The sequence below is a fragment of the Ovis aries genome, chromosome 5 (genome assembly GCF_016772045.2).
Source record: "Ovis aries strain OAR_USU_Benz2616 breed Rambouillet chromosome 5, ARS-UI_Ramb_v3.0, whole genome shotgun sequence".
NCBI lineage: Eukaryota > Metazoa > Chordata > Mammalia > Artiodactyla > Bovidae > Ovis > Ovis aries.
The window spans coordinates 13,093,473-13,114,582 of NC_056058.1; the positions used below are offsets into that span (position 1 = coordinate 13,093,473).

General features: G+C 52.3%; 1 protein-coding gene across 14 annotated transcripts in view; it reads left to right on the forward strand.

The window, feature by feature from the left end:
• The window catches only part of DNM2 (dynamin 2), an 88,361-nt gene that overhangs the window by 46,608 nt on the left and 20,643 nt on the right, over positions 1–21,110 (forward strand). For 6 of the 14 annotated variants that reach the window (XM_042249954.1, XM_060415480.1, XM_042249948.1 and 3 more), the window contains exons 5-13: positions 1,357–1,455; positions 4,638–4,798; positions 8,351–8,493; positions 10,974–11,109; positions 12,113–12,180; positions 12,799–12,937; positions 15,271–15,357; positions 17,597–17,667; positions 20,318–20,369. In XM_042249954.1, the coding sequence (XP_042105888.1) occupies positions 1,357–1,455; positions 4,638–4,798; positions 8,351–8,493; positions 10,974–11,109; positions 12,113–12,180; positions 12,799–12,937; positions 15,271–15,357; positions 17,597–17,667; positions 20,318–20,369 (956 nt within the window). Of the gene's footprint in view, positions 1–1,356; positions 1,456–4,637; positions 4,799–8,350; positions 8,494–10,973; positions 11,110–12,112; positions 12,181–12,798; positions 12,938–14,071; positions 14,211–15,270; positions 15,358–17,596; positions 17,668–19,034; positions 19,065–20,317; positions 20,370–21,110 lie in introns of all 14 variants that reach the window. The other 8 variants (XM_060415478.1, XM_060415474.1, XM_060415476.1 and 5 more) reach the window with 3 other exon arrangements.

The window sequence follows — 21,110 nt, forward strand, 5'->3', positions numbered from 1 at the left end:
AGCATCATTTGTGAACTTGTTGCTGACCTTCTTCCGGAAAAAAAAGTAGCTGTCTCACTTTGAAAGTATTCGTGATGGTTACCCCTAAATGTCACCATTGTGAAACATCAGACCCTGAACTGTGACAGCTCCTCTCCACCTGCAGATGCTGGTGGCTCCACTTGGCAAACATCCTTTCAGAGTTTGTTCTTCCACGTCAAAGTGTTAGTCACTCAGTCGTGTCCAACTCTTTGCCATCCCATGGACTGTAGCCCACCAGGGTCCTCTGTCCATGGGATTCTCCAGGCAAGAATACTGGAGTGGGTTGCCATTCCCTTCTCCAGGGGATCTTCCCTACCCAGGAATCGAAGCTGGGTCTCCTGCATTGCAGGCGGGTTTGTCTGAGTCACTGGGGAAGCCCTATAAACTCACGTGTTAAAAAATGGGATGAAAAAAAAAGGGATGACCTTCCTTTGTTTTCCCGTTGTGTGACTGTGTTTGCCTATTACCACAGGGACACAGGTCGGTAGCCATCTATCGGGCAGCCTGCTGCTTCCTTTCTTTTGTTCTTGAACATTTGGGTTTCTGATCTTTGACCTCCCCTCCCCCAATCACATCCCTCTACCTCGGGCTGCGTCTCCCCTTCCAACCCCGCACCAGCTTTGTGGGTGTTTGCAGTGGTGGTTCCTTTGACCTCCGAAAAGGTGATGCCAGCTCATGATCTCATAGCAGAATGTGGGCAGGTGAGCACCCCAGGGCACCTGCTTAATGCCTACTTTAGCACCCCCCGCCAGAGGTCTCCCTGGGTTTCCCTCTGTCCCCTGCACGTCTCTCTCTCTCACACACACACACACATGGCCAACACAGAGGGAGCCCTCAGGCACCAGTGGGGGACAGTTGATTGGCAGGGTTCCCTCGATTCAGGGCAGTTTGGGACAGTTTGGGATGAGGAGGAATTCCTTAGGATGGTGTCCACAGTGTCATTCTGGCCATTCAGATAAGAGGTAACCCTGGAAACAGTTGTCTCAGGTTGGCGTGTTACGTTGGAACTCTGCATGCCACTCAGAAAGTATAGCATGGAGATACTGACCCGGGGTTCATGTTTGGTAAGGTTGCCTCAGATTCTGCAGCAGCAAGACTGGTTGTACCCATGACTGACGATGGCCAGCGTTGATTGATTGAACACGCACCCTGTGCCAGGTTTATTGTCTCGACACGCCCCTGAGATTGCTGTGTTACTGCCTGCCTTTGACATGAGGGGAACTAGGGTCTAGGCAGGTCACACGGTATGGAGGTGGGGACCCGGCTGGACTCCGGGTGGCCCAGGTCGCCTGAGCTCCTTCCTCATGGTGCCCTCTGACCTCTGTGCTCTTTCAGGCCTGCGGACCATCGGCGTCATCACCAAACTCGACCTGATGGACGAAGGCACGGATGCCAGGGACGTCCTGGAGAATAAGCTACTCCCCTTGAGGAGAGGTGCGGGGGCAGGGGGTTGACCAGGATACGTCGGCTTGAGCCACAGGAGAGCTGGGGCGCCTCTGCTTTGGGAAAATGACTCGTTTTGGTTGTTATCTTTCCTGAAGCCTCAGCAGATGCTCACAAATGCATTCACCATCCCACTTTCCCACTGCCCAGAAGAAACTGCTTCTCAGTCCCATTGTATACCCTTCTTTTTCTCTGCCCAAGTGAACATGCATATATTTTTCTTTTTTTTTTTTTTAAGATATTATTTTGGGGCCATGCTGGGTCTTCACTGCTGCATGTGGGCTTTCTCTAATTGTAGCGACAAGTGGGGGTACTCTTCATTGCAGTGCACAGGCGCTGGGGTGCACAGGCTTCAGTAGTTGTATGACGTGGGCTTAGCTGCTCCATGGCCTTTGGGGTCTTCCTGGACCAGGGGGTCGAGCCCGAGTCACCTGCATTGGCAGGCGGATTCTTGACCGCTGCACCGCCACGGAAGCCCTAGCTTTTTCTTCTGATGTGTGTGCATTCTTTTTTCATTTGTATGGTGAACAACTGCTCATTTGGGGAACAAAAAGAAGTGTCCAGGAGAAGAAAACTGAAATCACCCATCACTCAGCTTCTCCCCATAGTTACTACTCTGGCTCTCCTTCCTAAGAGTTCCCAAGGATTTGTAATTTTTCTTTTTTTAGACTTTTTTTTCTGGACAGGGACCATTTTTTAAGGCTTTACTGAATTTGTTACAATATTTCTTCTTCCTCTTCTTTTTTTTTCTGTTCTGGAATTTTGGTCGGGAGGCATGTGGAATTTTAGCTCCCTGACCAGGGATCAAACCTACACCCCCTGTGTTGGAAGGCAGAATCTTAACCACTGGACGGTGGGGAAGTCCCTGTACCTTTTAATGTTCAGTACTTGTTGTCAAGCATTTTCTCACGTGGAGAGAAAAATGTGAGGCGTTCCCCTAGACCAGCCTTGTTGCTCATCACACACAGCTAATCGTCACTATCCCAAATATCCTCTCCTGTTGTTCTTCCCTTCCTGGGGGATTATGAAGCAAATCCAGGCACCCTGTCATTTGACACATAAACACCTACATTTCTGTTCCAACGACTCCCCCTCCAGCCACTTGATCTGTGCACCTCATCGGGATCTGGCCAATTATAGTTCTTGCAAACCAGTAATTAGATCTAGACAGAGGCTGATCAGTCTCGTGTTTAGTGGAGTTTCAGATTTTTTTTTAAAATTTTATTTATTTATTCTGTTTTACTTATTTTGGGCTATTCTGGGTCTTCCTTGCTGCACAGGCTTTTCTCTAGTTGAGGCAAGCGGGCCTACTCTCCAGCTGGGGTGCTCGGCCTTGTCATTGCTTCTCAGTAGCTTCTCTTGTTACAGAGCACAGGCTGTAGGCGCGCAGGCTTCGGTAGTCATGGCCTAGTGGCCCCGAGGCATGTAGAATCCTCCCCGACCGGGGATCGAACCTGTGTCCCCTGCTTTGCAAGGTGGATTTTTAACCACTAGACCACCAGGGAAGTCCCTGGATCCTTCTTTTTTAGGTTAACAAAAGGAACCACAGAACAAGCCAGACACCATCTCTGCCCCTTGCTCTTTGCCCTTCACAGTAATCTGGGTTTGCACCTTGCCGCTACTGGTCCTCCATGTGACCATGTGGGCAAGGGACCCCTCCTTGGCCTGCCTCGCTTCCCTCATCTGTAAGGTGGACTTGATGATAGCTCCAAAGAGGACGAGAAACCGTCAGGTCTGCACAAGACTTGGCAGGATAGTTGGCTGAGGATAGCTTGGAGGATAGCTGTGCCCCTCCTCTCCAAAGAAACATCAGTCCTCACTAAGAGAAGGGGGTACAGATATGTGTGTATCACTTCTGACCTTTCACCACCTAGGCCCAGTTCACCTTTCCAATTTTCATTATATGGACAACAATACACACATCTGCTGACTGAGCGCCTCCCAGGTGTTGGCCACCAGGCTCAGTTTCCTGCTTCCCACAACACCCATTCGTGCACCTGTGCAGTGGGGTAGCTTGGGTCCACACTTGGGGTTCCTGGCTGCTTGAATCCCCCTTCCGTCGTCCTCTTCCAACTCCTTTATGTCCAGATATTGTAGATCCTTTTTTCAAAGTAGTTTTCTTATGCTAATGGTTTTTTGTGTTAAAAAAAATTGCCGAATGGTACCTTAAACTGTCGTTTCGGAAGCTGGCTCCCAACCCCTCCTGTATAAGCCCCGCTTCTCTTACAATTAACTGTTGCTTATGTTCTCTTCAGACAGTTTTAAGACAAATACAGTAATTTTGAAAAAACACCCATTCAAGTACTTGCAGTGTTATGTGGAAATCTGTGAATCCCCAGCGAGTTCATTTTGGTGGCCACCAGACGTCGTTTCTTTGCCAACCATTGTTGTTCAGTCACTAAGTTGTGTCCGGCTCTCTGTGACCCCATGGACTGTAGCATACCAGGCTCCCCTGTTCTCCACTGTTTCCCAGAGCTTGCTCAGATCACGTCCATCGAGTCGGTGATGCCATCCAGCCATCTCATCCTCTGTCACCCCGTTCTCCTGCCCTCAGTCTTTCCCAGCATCAGGGTCTTTTCCAGTGAGTCGGCTCCTCACATCAGGTGGCCAGAGTATTGGAGCTTGAGCTTCAGCTTCAGCATTAGTCCTTCAAATGGATATTCAGAGTTGATTTCCTTTAGGATGGACTGTTTGATCTCCTTGTGGATCTTAGTTCCCTGACCAGGAGTCGAACCTGTGCCCTCTACATCGGAAGCTCAGGGTCTTAACTGCTGGACTGTCAGGAAGGTCCCCAGATGTAATAGCTTTAGAACAGGTATTAATATCTGGCACGATTAGTTTTTCCCATTGGCCTTCTTTTTCACATACTGTTTTCTGTCTTTAAAGCTCAGATTGTGGATTTCATCTCCTCCCGAGCTGTTCTTTCTCCAGTCCCTCTCACCAGGCTGAATGTAATCTCTCCTTCCTCCGAACACTTACGTTGCCCTGTGTTTGGATTCTCAGTGTTGCCTCTGAGTAACTCATGAGGCTTGTCACCTCCTCTGGGAGTGCCTTGGAGGGCAGGATCCATGTCTACACCTGCATGTTGCCCAGCCCCATGGCTGGCCTGTAGTGGGCGTCTGGGTTCCTAGGCTTGCCTGGCACTGCCGTGACCTGACCCTCTCTCTCCACAGGCTACATTGGAGTGGTCAACCGCAGCCAGAAGGATATTGAGGGCAAGAAGGACATCCGCACAGCACTGGCGGCTGAGAGGAAGTTTTTCCTTTCCCACCCAGCCTACCGGCACATAGCTGACCGCATGGGCACCCCGCACCTGCAGAAGACTCTGAATCAGGTACGGTGAGGACTTGGTGCAGTTGCTCAGGCTGTGCACTGCAAAACAGCTGCATTCCACAGCGGTGCTGCCGCTAGGCTAGAGCAGCACTCATTCTAGCAAAGTTGAGCTCAGTGAACGTTTGCATCAGTGCCTGGAGAAGAGTCAGTGCTGGTATTATTACTTCCATCACTACTATTGTTACCATTATTTTTTAAGTTTTTTATTGAAGTATAGTTGATTTACAATGTGTTGATTTCTTCTGTACAGCAAAGCAACTCAGTTACACATACATATATTCGTTTTTTTTCTTAGTAGCTTATTGACTGATTTGCGGCCGCACTGGGTCCCTGTCGCTGTGTGGACTTTGTCTTGCGGTGCTGAGCAGAGGTCTGCTGTCTGGTTGCAGTGCACGGGCTTCTCATTGCAGTGGGCGCTCTTGTTGCGGACCACGGGCTCTAGGGCACTGAGCCCGTAGTTGTGGCTCACAGGCTCGGTGGTTCTGCGACATGTGGTATCTTCCCAGACTGGGCATTGAACCTCTGTCTCCTGCATTGGCAGGTGGATTCAAAAGGATACAGTGAAGCGCCATGTGCCTCCTGCCTCTCACCCACCGCTGTAAACACTGCCTGAGTTTCTCTGTCCATGAATGCAGAAAGGACTTCTGAGAAGCACATTTCCCCCTTTATCCATAGTCATGGATGCCCCCCATTTTTCTTTTTTTAAACTCAACAGTATCTCCTGGAGCTCTGTCCCTATAGAAGCCTTCTTCACTCTTTTTCATGGCCCTGTAGAAGCCCCTGGACACACGGGCCCTCATCGGTTTCAGTTCAGTTCAGTCGCTCAGTCGTGTCCGACTCTTTGTGACCCCATGAATCACAGTATGCCAGGCCTCCCTGTCCATCACCAACTCCCGGAGTTCACTCAGACTCACGTCCATCGAGTCCGTGATGCCATCCAGCCATCTCATCCTCTGTCGTCCCCTTCTCCTCCTGCCCCCAATCCCTCCCAGCATCAGAGTCTTTTCCAGTGAGTCAACTCTCCGCATGAGGTGGCCAAAATACTGGAGTTTCAGCTTTAGCATCATTCCTTCCAAAGAACACCTAGGACTGATCTCCTTTAGAATGGACTGGTTGGATCTCCTTGAGTCCAAGGGACTCTCAAGAGTCTTCTCCAACACCACAGTTCAAAAGCATCAATTCTTTGGCGCTCAGCTTTTTTCACAGTCCAACTCTCCAGGCTCTTTTTGGAGAGCCATGTGGCTGGTTTCTGAGGCTTCCAGTCAATAAAGGGCTAATGTTCACACTTGATCTTAGCCAAAAGGTGAGAAGGTGTTGGGCTGCTGTTTAATAGCATTGTTTTGCATGTGTGCCAGGTTCTCCAAGAGTGAAATCTGTGAGGTGGGGTTTTGTAGCTCCGGTGTAACAGGCACTGTGGTCCTCTGGGGCCTTGGGCTTATGAGTTATCCCTCCTCGGTGCTATATGGTGGCACCTTGGGCCGCAGGGTAACAGTTTAAAAGTTCTTCCTGCCTGCAGTGGGACACAGTGCCAGTTGGGGAGATGGGCCCTATCCTGGGGAAAAGGCATATTTCTTTTTTTAATTTTTTGGCCATGCCACATGGCATGTGGGATCTTAGTTACCTGACCAAGGATTGAACCTGTGCCCTTGCAGTGGAAGCACAGAATCTTAACCTCTGGACCACCAGGAAAGTGCCAGGGGAAGGCATATTTTTGACTGGGGGCACTGACTCAGGACAAATCGCCAGGTAAAGGCTAGGAACACTTCAAGTGTTAGGAAGCGATGTGGGCTGGCAGAGGGTGGAAAGGCAGAGCATACCTCTCAGGAGGACAAACAGGGAAGTGAGTGTCTGGTGGGAGGGGCCCTGCAGGAAAGGAAGCGGGGGTCTGCCTGGGCAGAGGGGCGGGGGGAGGGGAAGGGAAGTAAAACTGCCTGCAGGTGCCTGGGGCTTCCTCTGAGAGCCCAGCTGGCCTCCTGGGAGCCTGGGCCCACATCCTGGTGCTTCCCAGAACGGGGTCCCCCCACCCCTCTATCACCCCATGAGCTAAACAGGGTCATGCCCCAGAAAGGCGACAGGGACCAGAGTGGACTGCCGCCCTCGGGGACCTGCAGCTCCCCAGGAAGGGGCCCCCGGTCACAGAGGGTTTCGGGGTGACCGTCAGATTCATGCCACGGTGCGCGAGTCTCCTTCACACCTTTTTCCTACCTCGGTATTTTGTCATTTCTTTGTCTTGTAGGACAGAATGCACCACACAGCGGTGCGTTTCCATTTGGGTGGTTTGAGTTGATTTTATGGCTTTTATTTATTTTTTTCATTCCTTCTCTCTTTCTCTTTTGAAAGAGTATTTTTAAAACGACAGTCCGGATACAGTGAATGTTCCATTTCCTCCCATGCCGCGACAGGCCGCCGGACTACCACCCCCAGGCGGCCCGTGTCGCCACTTCCTGGGCTTCTTTCTCAAGGCTATAAACCCTGGAGGGGCCGATGCGCCTGGACTGCCGGCCTCCCTCCTGCCTGCTCATCCCGCGTGCCCCGCCTCCTCTCTTTTCCTGTTCTATGCTTTCCATCTTCCTTGTTGCCACCCGAACAGTTAACATATTTACCCGCTGCTCTGTACCTGACTTGTTTCAGTTTTGGCCATGCCTTGTGGCATGCCGGATTTTGGTTCCCTGATCAGGGATGGACCCCATGCCCATTGCAGTGGAAGCGAGGAGTTCTAGCCACTGGACCGTCAGAGAAGTCTCTATCTAGGTTTTTCGTGAACAGCTCATCTCAAGGCTCACTACCTAATCTTTTCTGCGCCGCTGCCTCCTTTTAAAGTTTGTGAATAACGAACGAGTCCCCATGGTTAAAAACCAAACAGTGGGGGGTGGTCTGCGGGCAGGGTCCTCCTGAGCCTCCTGAACCATCCTGCACCCTGTGCTGATGAAGGTGAGTTCTCAGTTCTCCCCATCTTCTCAGAAGGGACCACATCCTACATGTGTCCTGTGCCTTTTCCGGTGAACTGTTTCTGTCATGGTTTGTAGGGCCTGTTCCTGTGGTCTGTCCATACACCATGGCCTGTCTGTCAGTCCTCCCGTGCCTGGGTCCTGCAGTGGCTTTGTAGCCTTTACAGCTTTATTCACTTATTTATTTGGCTGCATCAGGTCTTAATTGTGGCACCCAGGCTTTGTTGCCCCACGACCTGTGGAATCTTAGTTCCCTGACCAGGGATCAAACCCCTGACCCCTGCAGTGGAAGGTAGATTTTTAACCACTGGACCACCACCAGGGAAGTCCCTCCTAGACTTTGTTCTGTTCTCCAGTGAGCAACACTGGCTGTTCACGGCCAGCACTTGGGTCCTGCTCTCTTGATCCATGGTGTGCGTGGCCCAGTTGATCCACCCTCTCCCAGGTCCCCGTGGGCTGTCTGCAGCCTTGCGCTGCTGTGGACCAGGCTGTGTCACCTTTCCCTGCTGCTCGGGGTTTCCATTGGTCCCTTGAGGCTGGGGATGGAGCAGGTCTGCCCCTTCTCAGCATCCTGCCTGTGCTGACCTCTGACTTCTCTCCCACAGCAACTGACCAACCACATCCGGGAATCACTGCCGGCCCTGCGCAGCAAGCTGCAGAGCCAGCTGCTATCCCTGGAGAAGGAGGTGGAGGAGTACAAGAACTTCCGGCCCGATGACCCCACACGCAAGACCAAAGCTCTGCTGCAGTACGTGCCCCTCCCTCAGCCTGGCACTCCCCCAGGAGGCTCGAGGGCCTCCTCCCAGCCATAGGCTCCCCGCCCATCCATCTGTTCAGCAAACCCTTCACCGGAGCCTCCTGTGTGCTGGGCCCTGTCCTGTGCACTAGGGTTGCTCCAGTGTGTGGGGCAGACACCCCATGTGCTCAGAAAGGGGAGAGGAGAGGGATGAGACAAGATAAGTAAATAAGAACATGTGAATAATCTGTGAAATGGCAAAATGTCAAAGTGGGGAAGGGCTGGAGAGCGCCAGGGTAGGCTTGGGGTGCTGTTTAAAGTCAAGTGATCAGTGAAGAGTCAGGCAGAGACTGAAGAGGTGAGGAAGCGGCTGTGCAGTCCTGGGGGTGGGGGCCTGGCCAGTGCAAAGGCCCTGCCTGAGGCAGGATTGCATCTAGTGTGTTGGAGAAGGCCCACGTGGGTGGAGCGGAGTGAGTGAGGGGAGAGTAGGAAGAAATGAGGCCCAGGAGGGGACAGGGTAGGGCCTGCAGGGCCTCGTAGACCACGGGTCTTCGTTTTTGCTCTGAGTAAGGTGGGAGCCATGGAGTGTTCTGAGCCCTGGTAGGACCTGGCCTGACTCAGGTGTTCACGGGCGCCCCCTGGAGGCTTTAGGGAGAACAGACATGGGGGAGGGCGCCTGTGCCTTGTGCCAGCTACTCCTGCTTTAGTTCAGTTCAGTTCAGTTGTTCAGTTGTGTCCGACTGTTTGCGACCCCATGGACTGCAGCACGCCAGGCCTCTCTGTCCATCACCAACTCCCGTAGTTTACTCAAACTCATGTCCATTGAGTTGGTGATGCCATCCAACCATCTCATCCTCTGTCATCCCCTTCTTCTCCCGCCTTCAATCTTTCCCAGCGTCAGGGTCTTTTCAGATGAGTCAGCTCTTCGCATCAGGTGGCCAAAGTATTGGAGTTTCAGCTTCAACATCAGGCCTTCCAATGAACACTCAGGACTGATCTCCTTTAGGATGGACTGGTTGGCTCTCCTTGCAGTCCAAGGGACTCTCAAGAGACTTCTCCATCATCACAGTTCCAAGAGCATCAATTCTTCGGCACTCAGCTTTCTTTATAGTCCAACTCTCACATCCATACATGACCACTGGAAAAACCATAGCCTTGACTAGATGGACTTTTGTTGGCAAAGTAATGTCTCTGCTTTTTAATATGCTATCTAGGCTGGTCATAACTTTTCTTCCAAAGAGTACATGTCTTTTAATTTCATGGCTGCAGTCACCATCTGCAGTGATTTTGGAGCCTCCCAAAATAAAGTCACCCACTGTTTTCACTGTTTCCCCATCTATTTGCCATGAAGTGATGGGATGGGATGACATGATCTTCGTTTTCTGAATGTTGAGCTTTAAGCCAACTTTTTCACTGTCCACCTTCACTTTCATCAAGATGCTCTTTAGTTCTTCACATTCTGCCATATGGGTGGTGTCATCTGCATATCTGAGGTTATTGATATTTCTCCTGGCAATCTTGATTCCAGCTTGTATTTCATCCAGCCCAGCATTTCCCATGATGTATTCTGCACATAAGTTAAATAAGCAAAGTGACAATATACAGCCTTAACGTATTCCTAGGACAGTGCAGAGGACTGGGTGAAAACAGTTAGAAATGCTAAAGACAACCATAACACTAATAAATATCTTAGTTCTTTACCACTCACTTCGTCACAGCCCTAATCAACAATACTCTAGAGACACTTTTTAAGGGCTGGGCTGCCTTCTAAGGGGCCAGGCGTGGTTTTACCACATTTCATGAATTACGTGTGCACTAAAAAGTCTTCACTTCTCTGAAAGCAAATTTCAGGTGGATTACTATTCATTGGCAGCATGTTTCTTTTTTTGTGGGGTGTCCAGGCTAATAGTGCATTTTGAGATTGATGCCTTTTCTGAGTTGATAAAATCTTGAAACTCCTTAAATATCCTTACAGTGACCCTACATGGAGATACTGTTAGAATCAGCCCACTTTGGAGACGGAGGTACTGAGGCTTAGAGGGCGAACCCACCTGTCCAAGGCCTCATAGTCCATCAGTGGTGGAGTCTGCAACTCCAGACTGGGAGGTGGTAGGAACTAGAGGAAGCCACCCAAACGGTGTGGAGGTGCTCCGTTTATATATCACAGTTCTACTGGATTAGGCCAAACCTCAGGGCAGAGGTTGCTGAGCTCCCCCACACCTCACTCTTTTGCAAAAGGGAGTGATAACTGCCCCTCGTGTCCCCAGTTCAATGAATGAATGATCATAATAGGCCTATGGAGGGGGCCTGGCATGTAGCCAGTGCTTGCCCTCGACAGAGCCTGGATTTTGTCTGTTTTTTTTGACCCACACATACATTTTGTTCCCAAAAAAATAAAAGGAGGAAAGTAAGCCATGGCTTGACTTGGGACATAGTCCCAGAGCCGTGTCAGTGCCTCTGCTTTGACGTTCAGCTTTTCTCTTTCCGCACAGGATGGTCCAGCAGTTTGGGGTGGACTTTGAGAAGAGGATTGAGGGCTCTGGAGACCAGGTGGACACACTGGAGCTCTCTGGGGGCGCCCGGATCAATCGCATCTTCCACGAGCGATTTCCCTTCGAGCTGGTGAAGGTAGCGCTGCGCAGGCCGGGCCCTCTTCTCAATCTTGACCCACTTGCTCAGTTGACCTTGAACCTGGCTTCTTCCCAGGCCACAAGGTCTTGAGCTCCCACCTGTAGACCCCACGGGCCTCCTTCTGTGAGCTTAGTGATTTCCAGCTGAGTCGTATGAAAAGCTCCAACATTTTCCTCTGAATACATGCTCTTTGCAAAATACATAGAACATACAGGTAAATTCACCTGGTAAATGTCCCCATTGAAAGGGAAAAAGACTATGGAGCCAACCTGGGCACCAGAACTTAACAGTTGTTATAAATAACGTCCTTCATATGAAATCATACACACCCACTGAGATGGGTGTCTTTGCAGAGACAGATCTGCAAGGATATTCACAAAATGTCAGCTCTGGGTGCTGGAATTAAGAGATTTTTCTTTTTGTTTTAATTGCTGGAAGTTGTACAGGTTTTACAGTGAAAACATCTTCTTTCAGAAGAACAAAAGCTGAAAGGAGAAAAGAACAAATTATGCTTCTTTATATGCTTTTTTCACATAATTGCCATCATTCCAAATTAGTGTATGCATTTCATGCACCGTCAATGGCAAAACACTATCTTCTTTTTTAACTAGTCTCCCACTGGGGGGCATTGCACGTTTTCTTAGCACTTACAGATTGTTTTGGGAACGTAGCTAATTCTTGATTCATTGTTCAAGATAAATTCCCAGAGCACTTAAAACTACTTGGTGGTAGTAGAAGTATGTTTTTAAACGTTTTTAATTTGTCCAGCCACATAGCCCAGAAGAGTGTGTGTATACGTCAAGTTTTCTTCCAACAGAGCGTTAGTTTCAGAGCATCGTTGCTGAAACTGCGTTTTAACGTTTTTAAACATTTTTGACCAATCAAATATCTACCATGTGACTACAGATGGTACACAGGAGGTGACATTCCCCAGATACAGACCTGAACTGGGGGGTCCCCCAGGAACCTCCTTGCATGTGTTTGGTTTGTCTTTTCTCAGATGGAGTTCGATGAGAAAGACTTACGACGGGAGATCAGCTACGCCATTAAAAATATCCACGGAGTCAGGCAAGTTCCATGGGGAGAGGTGCCATGTTCCCTCCATCTCCATGGTGCCACCCTAGAGCCAGTCAGTCCCCCTGAACCTCTGGGTACCCCAAATGTGAGGACTGAAGCGGGGCGGGTACAGTAGCTGTAAGTCTCTCCCTCTGGGTCTCCAAGGGTACTCGAGGTGGATGTGCTTAGTTCTGTTTATCTTTTGAAGGCCCCGGGGCTGTCTGCTGCCCAGTGTTCAGCATTGGTTCAAGGGCCCAGTCACCAGCCAAGGCAGAAAGCTCAGTGCACATTTGCCCGGGGGCGGGGGCCGGTGTGGACGGAGTCAGAGCTGTGGCACTGGGTCACAGGAGCCCGGCCTTTCTTTGTCCCTGTCACGGGGCCCTGTGACCCTCCTGGGTCCCCACCATTTTGCAGCAAAAGTCACAGCTCCCTCGGTCCAGTCCTGCATGGCCATGGGGTCCTCAGATCGCCCTGGGTGGGAAGTTCCAGGTAGCGGACGCAGGCATCCGACCCCCTGACCTGCCGTGACCTTGGCTGTCCCGGGAGCCTGGCCCGTGCCTGTGACATTGCTGACCGTGCTTTATTTCTCTCCGACTTATCTCCCCTGCCCCCGGGTTCGGATGCTTTTAGGACCGGGCTCTTCACCCCGGACTTGGCATTCGAGGCCATTGTGAAAAAGCAGGTCGTCAAGCTGAAAGAGCCCTGTCTGAAATGTGTCGACCTGGTTATCCAGGAGCTAATCAGTACAGTTAGGCAGTGTACCAGTAAGGTATTGGACCCTTGGCAGGGTGACTCCTGGCCTTGTGGAAACGGGGCTATGGGTGCTTGGTATCAGGCTCCCAGTGCTGCTCAGCCTTTGCCCCGCTGGTCTTCCCCACCCCCCACCCCCTTACCAGATTGCCTCAGTTTCCAAGAATGTGGCCTCTTCCCAGAGGCTGGGGCGGGAGTGTTTTGGCCTGGGTGCAGCCCGGGGGGGCCAGGCCTCCAGTCTCCACAGACTGGTGGGCAGGGCTCCCTGGGACCCTGATACCAAGCTTAGCATGTGTCTGATGGGGGTTCTGTTGGGCTGTCGCTTTGCTGTCTTCTGGGGAGCAGAGAGGGACCTTGAATCACCTGCTGGAGGCCAGGCTCCAGAACCTCCCTGCCCCTCACTCCTTGACAAGTGCCTGGCGCCCTCAGGCTTTCCTGGAGCCAGCCGAGAAAGGCCCGAACACCACCCACATAACGAGTGCCCAGGCTTGGTCCCTGATGGCTTCTACCAGCTTGCCCACCTCTCCCCAGGAGCGGGGCTGTTCCCCTCGGCCTCCAGTCCTCAGATCCCCTAAGTCTCCTGCACTTGTGTGCTGGTCTTCGCGGGCCGCTGCCCCCACTTGAACAGGACACGTTGGCGCCCCCACCGGCCTGGTTCCCCGGGCCGCATGCTTTGGCCAAACAGGTGAAGCGCTTCCTGGTGGGTGGTTTGTGCTTGCACGTCCACCACGGCCGAGGAGCTCTGGGTCGGCCTTCCATGGCAGGAGTTTCTGCTTGATCCTTCCGTTCTCAGTCTGGAAAAGCCCACATTTGCTTCCTAAGCTTCTTCGATTGAAACAGGGAGGGGAAAGAAACCCCAGTGGTTTGGAGATGTTCACACATACAAAAATTCAAGGCCTTCGCACCCTCTTAGCTGTTCGGATGTTGGCTCTGACCCGTAGCACTTTTATATAATCAAACCCTGCCCACCCCAAGGAGCCAGGACGCCTCCTGATCCGAAGCAGCTTCTGGGGCAAATGCGGGCACAGGCTCCTCCGTGCATGTCACTAACCAGCTGACTCTTGTTTCTTCTCTCTCTGTCTCCCGTCCTGCGTGTATGGCCTGCACTGCCCCGGGTGTCTTTCTACCTCGTCCCGCCCTCCGCATGACCCAGGACGGGGCTCTTCACCCCCGACATGGCCTTTGAAGCCATTGTGAAAAAACAGATTGTAAAACTCAAAGAGCCGAGTTTGAAGTGTGTTGACCTCGTGGTCTCAGAACTGGCCACGGTCATTAAAAAGTGTGCCGAGAAGGTAACAGAAGGTTTCGTTTTTCTCACCTACGCATCTGTTCCCATCTTCTCCTTCCCATCATTGAGCATTCACCCAAGCAGCTAGGAAACTCTGCCTTGGCAGGAACCCTCTTCCAAGGCCCAGCGGCCGCTTGGCGACATCTCGGCTTTGCCTCGGCTGACCCACGGAGGTGGTCCACGCACACGCAGGGTCCACCTTTGCAATTTGGGCCTCTGCGAGGCTGGAAGGCCTTCGATGTTGCCAGATGCGCTTACTCACCCGCAGCAGAGATCAGTATCCGTGCCCAACACTGGACTGCTTTGAGAAAGGGGGTTCTCAAACCAACACTGAGGCAATAAAATACTTTGCCGGTGTGCTGATCTGCATATTCTTATATCACCAGCGTTTAAGAAATTTTCAGAATTCCTTGGTGGCTCAGTGGTTAGGACTGTGATTCTGCTGCAGGGGACTCGTGTTTGATTCCTCATTGGGAAACTAAAATCCCACAAGCTATGTGGTGTGACCAAAAAAATAATTTTTTTTCCCCCAACTCATGGACTTTGCACAAACTGTGAAAGGTGGGCTTCTGTGCATTGGTTTGGTTGCCACTGCAAAGGCCAGGGCAGTGGGGGTATCGGAGGACTGGCTTCCTAAGGCAAGATGCTTGGGCATGGTTTTCTGCCAAGGGAGTGCCTCTGAGGTAGATGGCTCAGATGCTGCCCCTTGCCCTGGTGACCCAGGGGCTTTGATTCCACTGTGTCCTCGCTCTCACCCAGCACTCTGAAGCAGGTGGATGGCTGTCACTCGCTTTCTCTGCCACTTGCCACCTCAGAATCGCATTCTCTGAAAAGCGTCTCTGCATGTGCGTGGGCACCCACTCAGGCTCTCTGGCCCACCGTTGCCCGACCGCCCCTTCTTGTCTCATAGCTGTGGCAGCTCTGAGATAGGAGCAGGGTGGGGTCTCGGTGGGTCTGCCCCATGTCAGCCCCCCAGCCATGCTCTCCATTTGGCTCACATTATGTGCCCCCTCCCCGCTGTCCTGCGAGGACCCCGCCAACATCACCACTCTGCTTTTCCCCAGCTCAGCTCCTACCCGCGATTGCGAGAGGAAACAGAGCGCATCGTCACCACTTACATCCGGGAACGGGAGGGGAGGACCAAGGACCAGGTACTGGCTCTTGTTTGATATATTTGTAACTTGTGTGCAGCAGATCTTGGTTGTGCAGTTACCTGAGTTTTGACAAATGCGTACAGCACGGTGGTCTGCCCTGGTGACTCAGTGGTCTCTCAGTGGGTCTGCCCAGGAGACATGGATTTGATCCCTGGGTCGGGAAGATCCCCTGGAGAAGGAAATGGCAACCCCCTACAGTATTCTTGTCTGAGAAATCCCATGGGCAGAGGAGCCTGCTGGACTACAGTCCATGGGATCGCACAGAGTCAGACAGACACAGCTGATCAGCTAAACAGCAGCATACAGCAAGGTCACCCCCACTTCCCTCCACGTGCAGAATGGTTCTGCCACCGCCCCTGAATTCCCGTCATTGAGCCCTGGGGTCGGTGCCTCCCCACGCCACAGGCCCTGGCGACCACCCGGCTGCTGCTCCTCTGCGTGCCTTTTCCAGGATGCCATGTGAACAGGCTCCTGCTGTTGTAGCCTCTTGATTCTGTCTCCCCTCACTTGGCACCATGCTCTCGAGATTCAGCCCTGATGTTTGCAGTGTTGCCAGAGTGTCTCCTTGGACAGCTGAGTGGTGTTTCATGGCAGGGGTGGACCACAGCCTGCTTGTCAGTGTTCACCCAGCGCAACACCTTTGGGTGCTTTATCTGTTTTCACATTGTCTTGAGAAGGCCATGCGGGCACGTGTGCAGGTAGAGTAGGCCACCCCACACAGCCACAGTCCACGCCTCACCTGCCACCTGCTCGGCCTGGGGCTGCCAGTCTGCCTCCATGTGGCCCAACGTCTGATCTGGGTCGTTTCCCCCACCCGCCACCTCTTCCCAGTCTGCTGTTATCTCTTTCTCTCTCTCCCTCTCTCTCTCTCTTTCTCTCTCTCTCTCTCTCTCTTTTTTAGGATTTGCCACATTTTTAAAAATTGTCATTGACTTACAACATTGTGTCAATCTGCTGTACAGCAAAGTGACTCAGTTATACATATATATACATCATTTGGCTCAGATGGTTAAGAACTGTCTGCAGTGCAGGAAACTTGGGTTCCATCCCTGGGTTGCGAAGATCCCCTGAAGTAGGAAGTGGCAACCCACTCCAGTATTTTTGTCTGGAGAATCGCATGAACAGAGAAGCCTGGCAGGAGCTTCAGTCCATGGGGTCGCAAAGAGTCAGACACAACTGAGCGTCTAACACTTTCACTTTCATGCGTTCTTTTATGTATGTATGTTTATTCACACACACATATATGTTCTTTTCCATGATGGTTTATCCCAGGAGTTTGGCAGCTGTTTGTTTTTCAAACTGGAACCGAAATAAACCCACCTGTTGTATCTGGCTGTGGGAGTACCTTATTGAGAATGGTCCCTCTCCCCTTGACATTGGTGGAGAAGAGACTGGCTCATTTGTCCCCCAAATCCGCGCGACTGGCCCACTCTATCCCTGAGGGTTCAGAAGCGCAGTGGAGTGACAGAAAGGGCCGGGACTGTTTGAGGGCTGGTGCCTTGTCTGAGGTGACATCCTAGCTGGCTGGTGTGTGTGTGTTTCATGTTAATGTCCTTACCTGACCAAATTACCACTGCTGTTTGTTTTTAATTTTAAAGAAGTGTAGTTGATTTACAATGTTATGGTGATTTCTACCAAGCAGCAAAATGATTCAGTTATACACATAGGTCATTTTCCATATTCTTTCCCATGACAGTTTTATCACAGGATTTTGACTATAGTTCCCTCCTTTGCTGTTTTAATGAGGCACTTAAGCCAAAAAAGTGAAAGAATTAGTTGCTCAGCCGTGTCTGACCCTTTGCGACCCCATGGGCTGCAGCCCACCAAGCTCCTCTGTCCGTGGGATTCTCCAGGCAAGAATCCTGGAGTGGGTCACCATTCTCTTCTCTGGGAGATCTTCCCAATGGGCGCACAGTATGTGACGGCATATTGTGACTTGTTTAAGCCTTTACCGTGGGGCCTTATTGCCTCGCTCCACGCCTCAGAGGCCGCCCTTATGACCACCACATTGCTCTGTTGGCCCATTCTTTCTCGAGTGTGAGGCTTTGGGGTCTGGAAGCATCCCCGCCCCCTTTTCCATGCCAATGGTCCCCAGGCTATGGGAAGGGGGTGGGTGCCCTGCCTGGAAATGGTGTGGTTCCAGCTCCCCCTGCTGGTGGGTGTGGGAATTGCTCTGGCAGCAGCTCCTCTGGCTTGGCTCTGTATTCACAGCAACCACCCGCAACTTTCCCCCCAGATTCTTCTTCTGATTGACATTGAGCAGTCCTACATCAACACCAACCACGAGGACTTCATTGGATTTGCCAAGTATGTATTTTTCAAGACAGCAGCTGGTGGGGTAGCACCAGTGTCCCCCATCAGAGTCAGGCCCTGAGAGAGGCAGTTGAACGGGATTCCCCCAGTGGACCGAAGCCCGAGGGTCTCTCTGTCCGGGGTCCCTGGGTGAAGCGAGGGGCCATTGGAGAACATCTGGAAGCTTTCCTAGGCTAACAGCAACCTCCAGTCTTGTCCCCAGTGCACCTCTGGTGGAACACCCCCATGGTTAGTTTCAGGAGGAAAGGACAGCCCTATGACCAGACCCTTCAGAAGAGGGCAAGACTAACCAGTGTTCAGTGCTTCCCTTCCTGCAGGACTTCTCAGAGCCTTTTATCAACTCGCATGCAGCTTTCCCAGGCTCCCCCATACTCACTGGGTCCTTTTCCTTAGCATCTTAGGGGCTCAGGGCGCCAGAGGCTGCCCTTTAGGAAATGCCGCCAGGATTTGCATGGCTTCTGTTCACACGCTGCAGATTGAAAACCAGAACCTTCCAGGGCACCCAGACAAGGGCCCAGAGCAGGGAGCTCTGATGTCTGCAGAATGGAAGACTAAATGCCGGAGGCCTCTGGGCCCTTGCCTCAGCAAGCTTGCGTGTCACACAGGTTGTTCCGATGGCTCACAAAAGTCTTCTTTCCAGAGCCTAGTAAAATAACAGGTGGCTGATAGCCAGCCTCCCTGCATTTGTTTAGCAAATATTGCTGGTGTACTTTCTCTATGCTAGGCCCTGTGCTACAGCGGGGAGCAAGCATAGACCCAGGTCGCTACCCTTAATGGAAGGTCCTGTGGCAGAGATAGACGTGCACCCAGGCAGTGAAGATATGGTGTGGTCAGGCCAGGGTGGGGGCTGGGCATGGCCCATGGGAGTCCAGAGGGTAGCTTTGTGGCCTGGCCTTAGAGATACAGGGAGGCTTCTTAGGGAGTCAGGCCCTGCAGAGCCCAGACTTAGGCTAGCAGGCTGGCTAAGAGGGTCTTCCTGTCCAGGTGTCTGCTGGGTAGGCATTGATCAGTGCACTCAGCTCTTCTCTTGTGGGCATATGGTCGGTGAGCGGAAGGAATGAACGAGTGAGTGGATGAGTGAACTGGGGGCATTATCAGAAGGTGGTCCCCCAGCCCAGAGGAGCTGAGGGTCTCCCGCTGCGCTGTCCCTGCCGGGGGAGAACTGGGGGCCCTGGCCGGGGGCTGCCCCTCAGGCTGGGCTGAAAATGCCGGACCCCCTCCTTGGGTTGCTGCTGTTCCCCTCACCTTGATGTCTCTGCCTCTCACACTTCATCCACAGTTCCTTCTCACAATCTCTCGTGTTTTTCCTTTGACCACTTCGCTCTTTCCTCTGGATTCCTGGGCCTTCCCACTTCCCCCAGCTGTTACTATACTGAGCAGCTGGTGACCGGGTGGGTATTGCCTGCTGTGTGCCTTTTCCCTGGTGTGTGAACGGGGGCCGACCTGGCTGGGGGCGGGGCCCAGGGTGCCGGGCTTCTCCCGGCCCAGGCCCCAGCCCTGGGTGGGATGTCTCAGGGGCTCCCGGAATAGCCGTGGAGCATTGTGCGGGGCCTTTGGACTAGGATTTGGGCCTTGCCCTTTCAGAGTCCACAGGCTGGGAGCACGCTGTTGAGCCAGTTCTCATAGGAAGATGAGATGTGGAAAGGAGGGCAAGTGGAGGGGCTGTGGGAGAGGAGACCTTCCCAAAGAAGTCATGACAGCCGGGTGACGGGGATGGAGGGGCCCAGAGAGCAGTAAGGGCAGGGAAGCCTGCCCGAGAAGTGTAAGCACCGGGAGGCCAAGGCCTCATTGCCAGAGGGGCCTGCAGGCCAAGGGGGAGACTTTGGACCTTCCCTGTGACACTCCTGTGCACACACGCGTGCATGCACACCCGCTGAGGCAGTGGCAACTCTCTGATCGGGTGAAGGCAATTGAAAAAGGCAGCCAAGGGGGCTGCCAGGCATGGGTGAGACCCAGGAAGCCCTCAGGAAGTAGCATATCTGGGACCTCAGCATCACGCAGACACTGAATGGCTTAGTTTTGTGTCTTCAGACACCATTGATTAACCTTCCTGTGCTTAGAAGTTTGGGGTGCTTTCTCAATGTCCTCTAAACACTTAAAATAGGGCCCAGAGAAAAAGTCATTATATTCGTAGTAAATATATTGAACCACAGTCTGATCTCCTAGGCTGGGCGGCCCTGTGCTGGAACTGTTCAGGACCTGGTGCTGGGTCAGGGATAGGAGGAGAAAGCAGGAAGCAGCCTCAAGTTTGACCCCCAAACACTGAGTATTTTGAAGCCAGCATGGCTGCCTCCCAGCCACCTGGGAATCCAGCCTCCCATAGCCCCTCTTGGAGGCTCCAGGACCCAGTGACTTTTAGCAATAGCTGGCACTCTGAAGAGTGGCCAAGATCAGGGCTGAGAAGTCATGGTTTAACTTGCTACATGTTCTTGTTCATTCCACAAGCCTGTACTCTTTCCTTGGGCAGCCCTTTGTACACAGGGGGTTTCTTTCTGCCTCTGCCCAGAGCTTGTCCCTTGGCTTAGTTTAGGGAGAGAACGAAGCCCCTTAACGGGGCCACAGGGCCTTTTGCCCCTTGTCCCTCTCGCTCCTCATCGCTCTGGGCCTCCCGCCGCATAAACCCTCTCTGTTTTTTCGGTTTCAGTGCCCAGCAGAGGAGCACACAGCTGAATAAGAAGAGAGCTGTCCCCAACCAGGTATTTACCCCACTGTGGCCTGCAGCTCCTCCCTTGAGGGCGGGAGGGCACTCAAGGACCACCAAGCCCAGCGATGGCACCTGGCTCAGAGCCTGTCCCGCCAGAACCCCCCACCCCACCCCACTCCCAGCCTCTCACGTCCACTTAGGTTTTGATAATTTGGGAAATGGATCTTTGAGTGCAGCTCTGGCAGTGTCTGGGGGCAAACTGCTCACATGCAAAAGGCCCTATCTGCCATCCAAGGCCATGGCTAGAACTGGACACTAAGGAGAGAGGCCACCCAGTCCGCCTGGTGTCTGCAGGAAAATTGGGTTCCTGCCCCAGCCCCAGAAACTTGGAGGTTGTGGGAGAGGGCCAGGAGTGGGCAGGGAGGCTGGTTGTGATCAGCAGTTCTGGAGCACCTGGAGGTGCTTTCAGCCTTGTATCTGGGGGAACCCAGAACCATTTGAGGGATTCTCTGCCTCGATGTCATACTCTAACCAGAGGCCTTGTGAAATAAGGATAGGTTTATATATGCCAGTATTAAGTGGCCTCCCCTTTTTTTTCCCTGCTTAAGAAAACACATCATCTTTGCAAAAATTTCTGCCAGTGTCCCCTGCCTTTTCCACACCGGGTGGGGGTGGGGATGGGGGTGCGGCTGTTCATCATGCACGATGACAGAGCCCCCTGGAAAGAAGGGGTGTAACCACTGCATGATTTTTTTTGCGCTTGCCGTAAGTAATTCATATGTTGTTGCTTTTT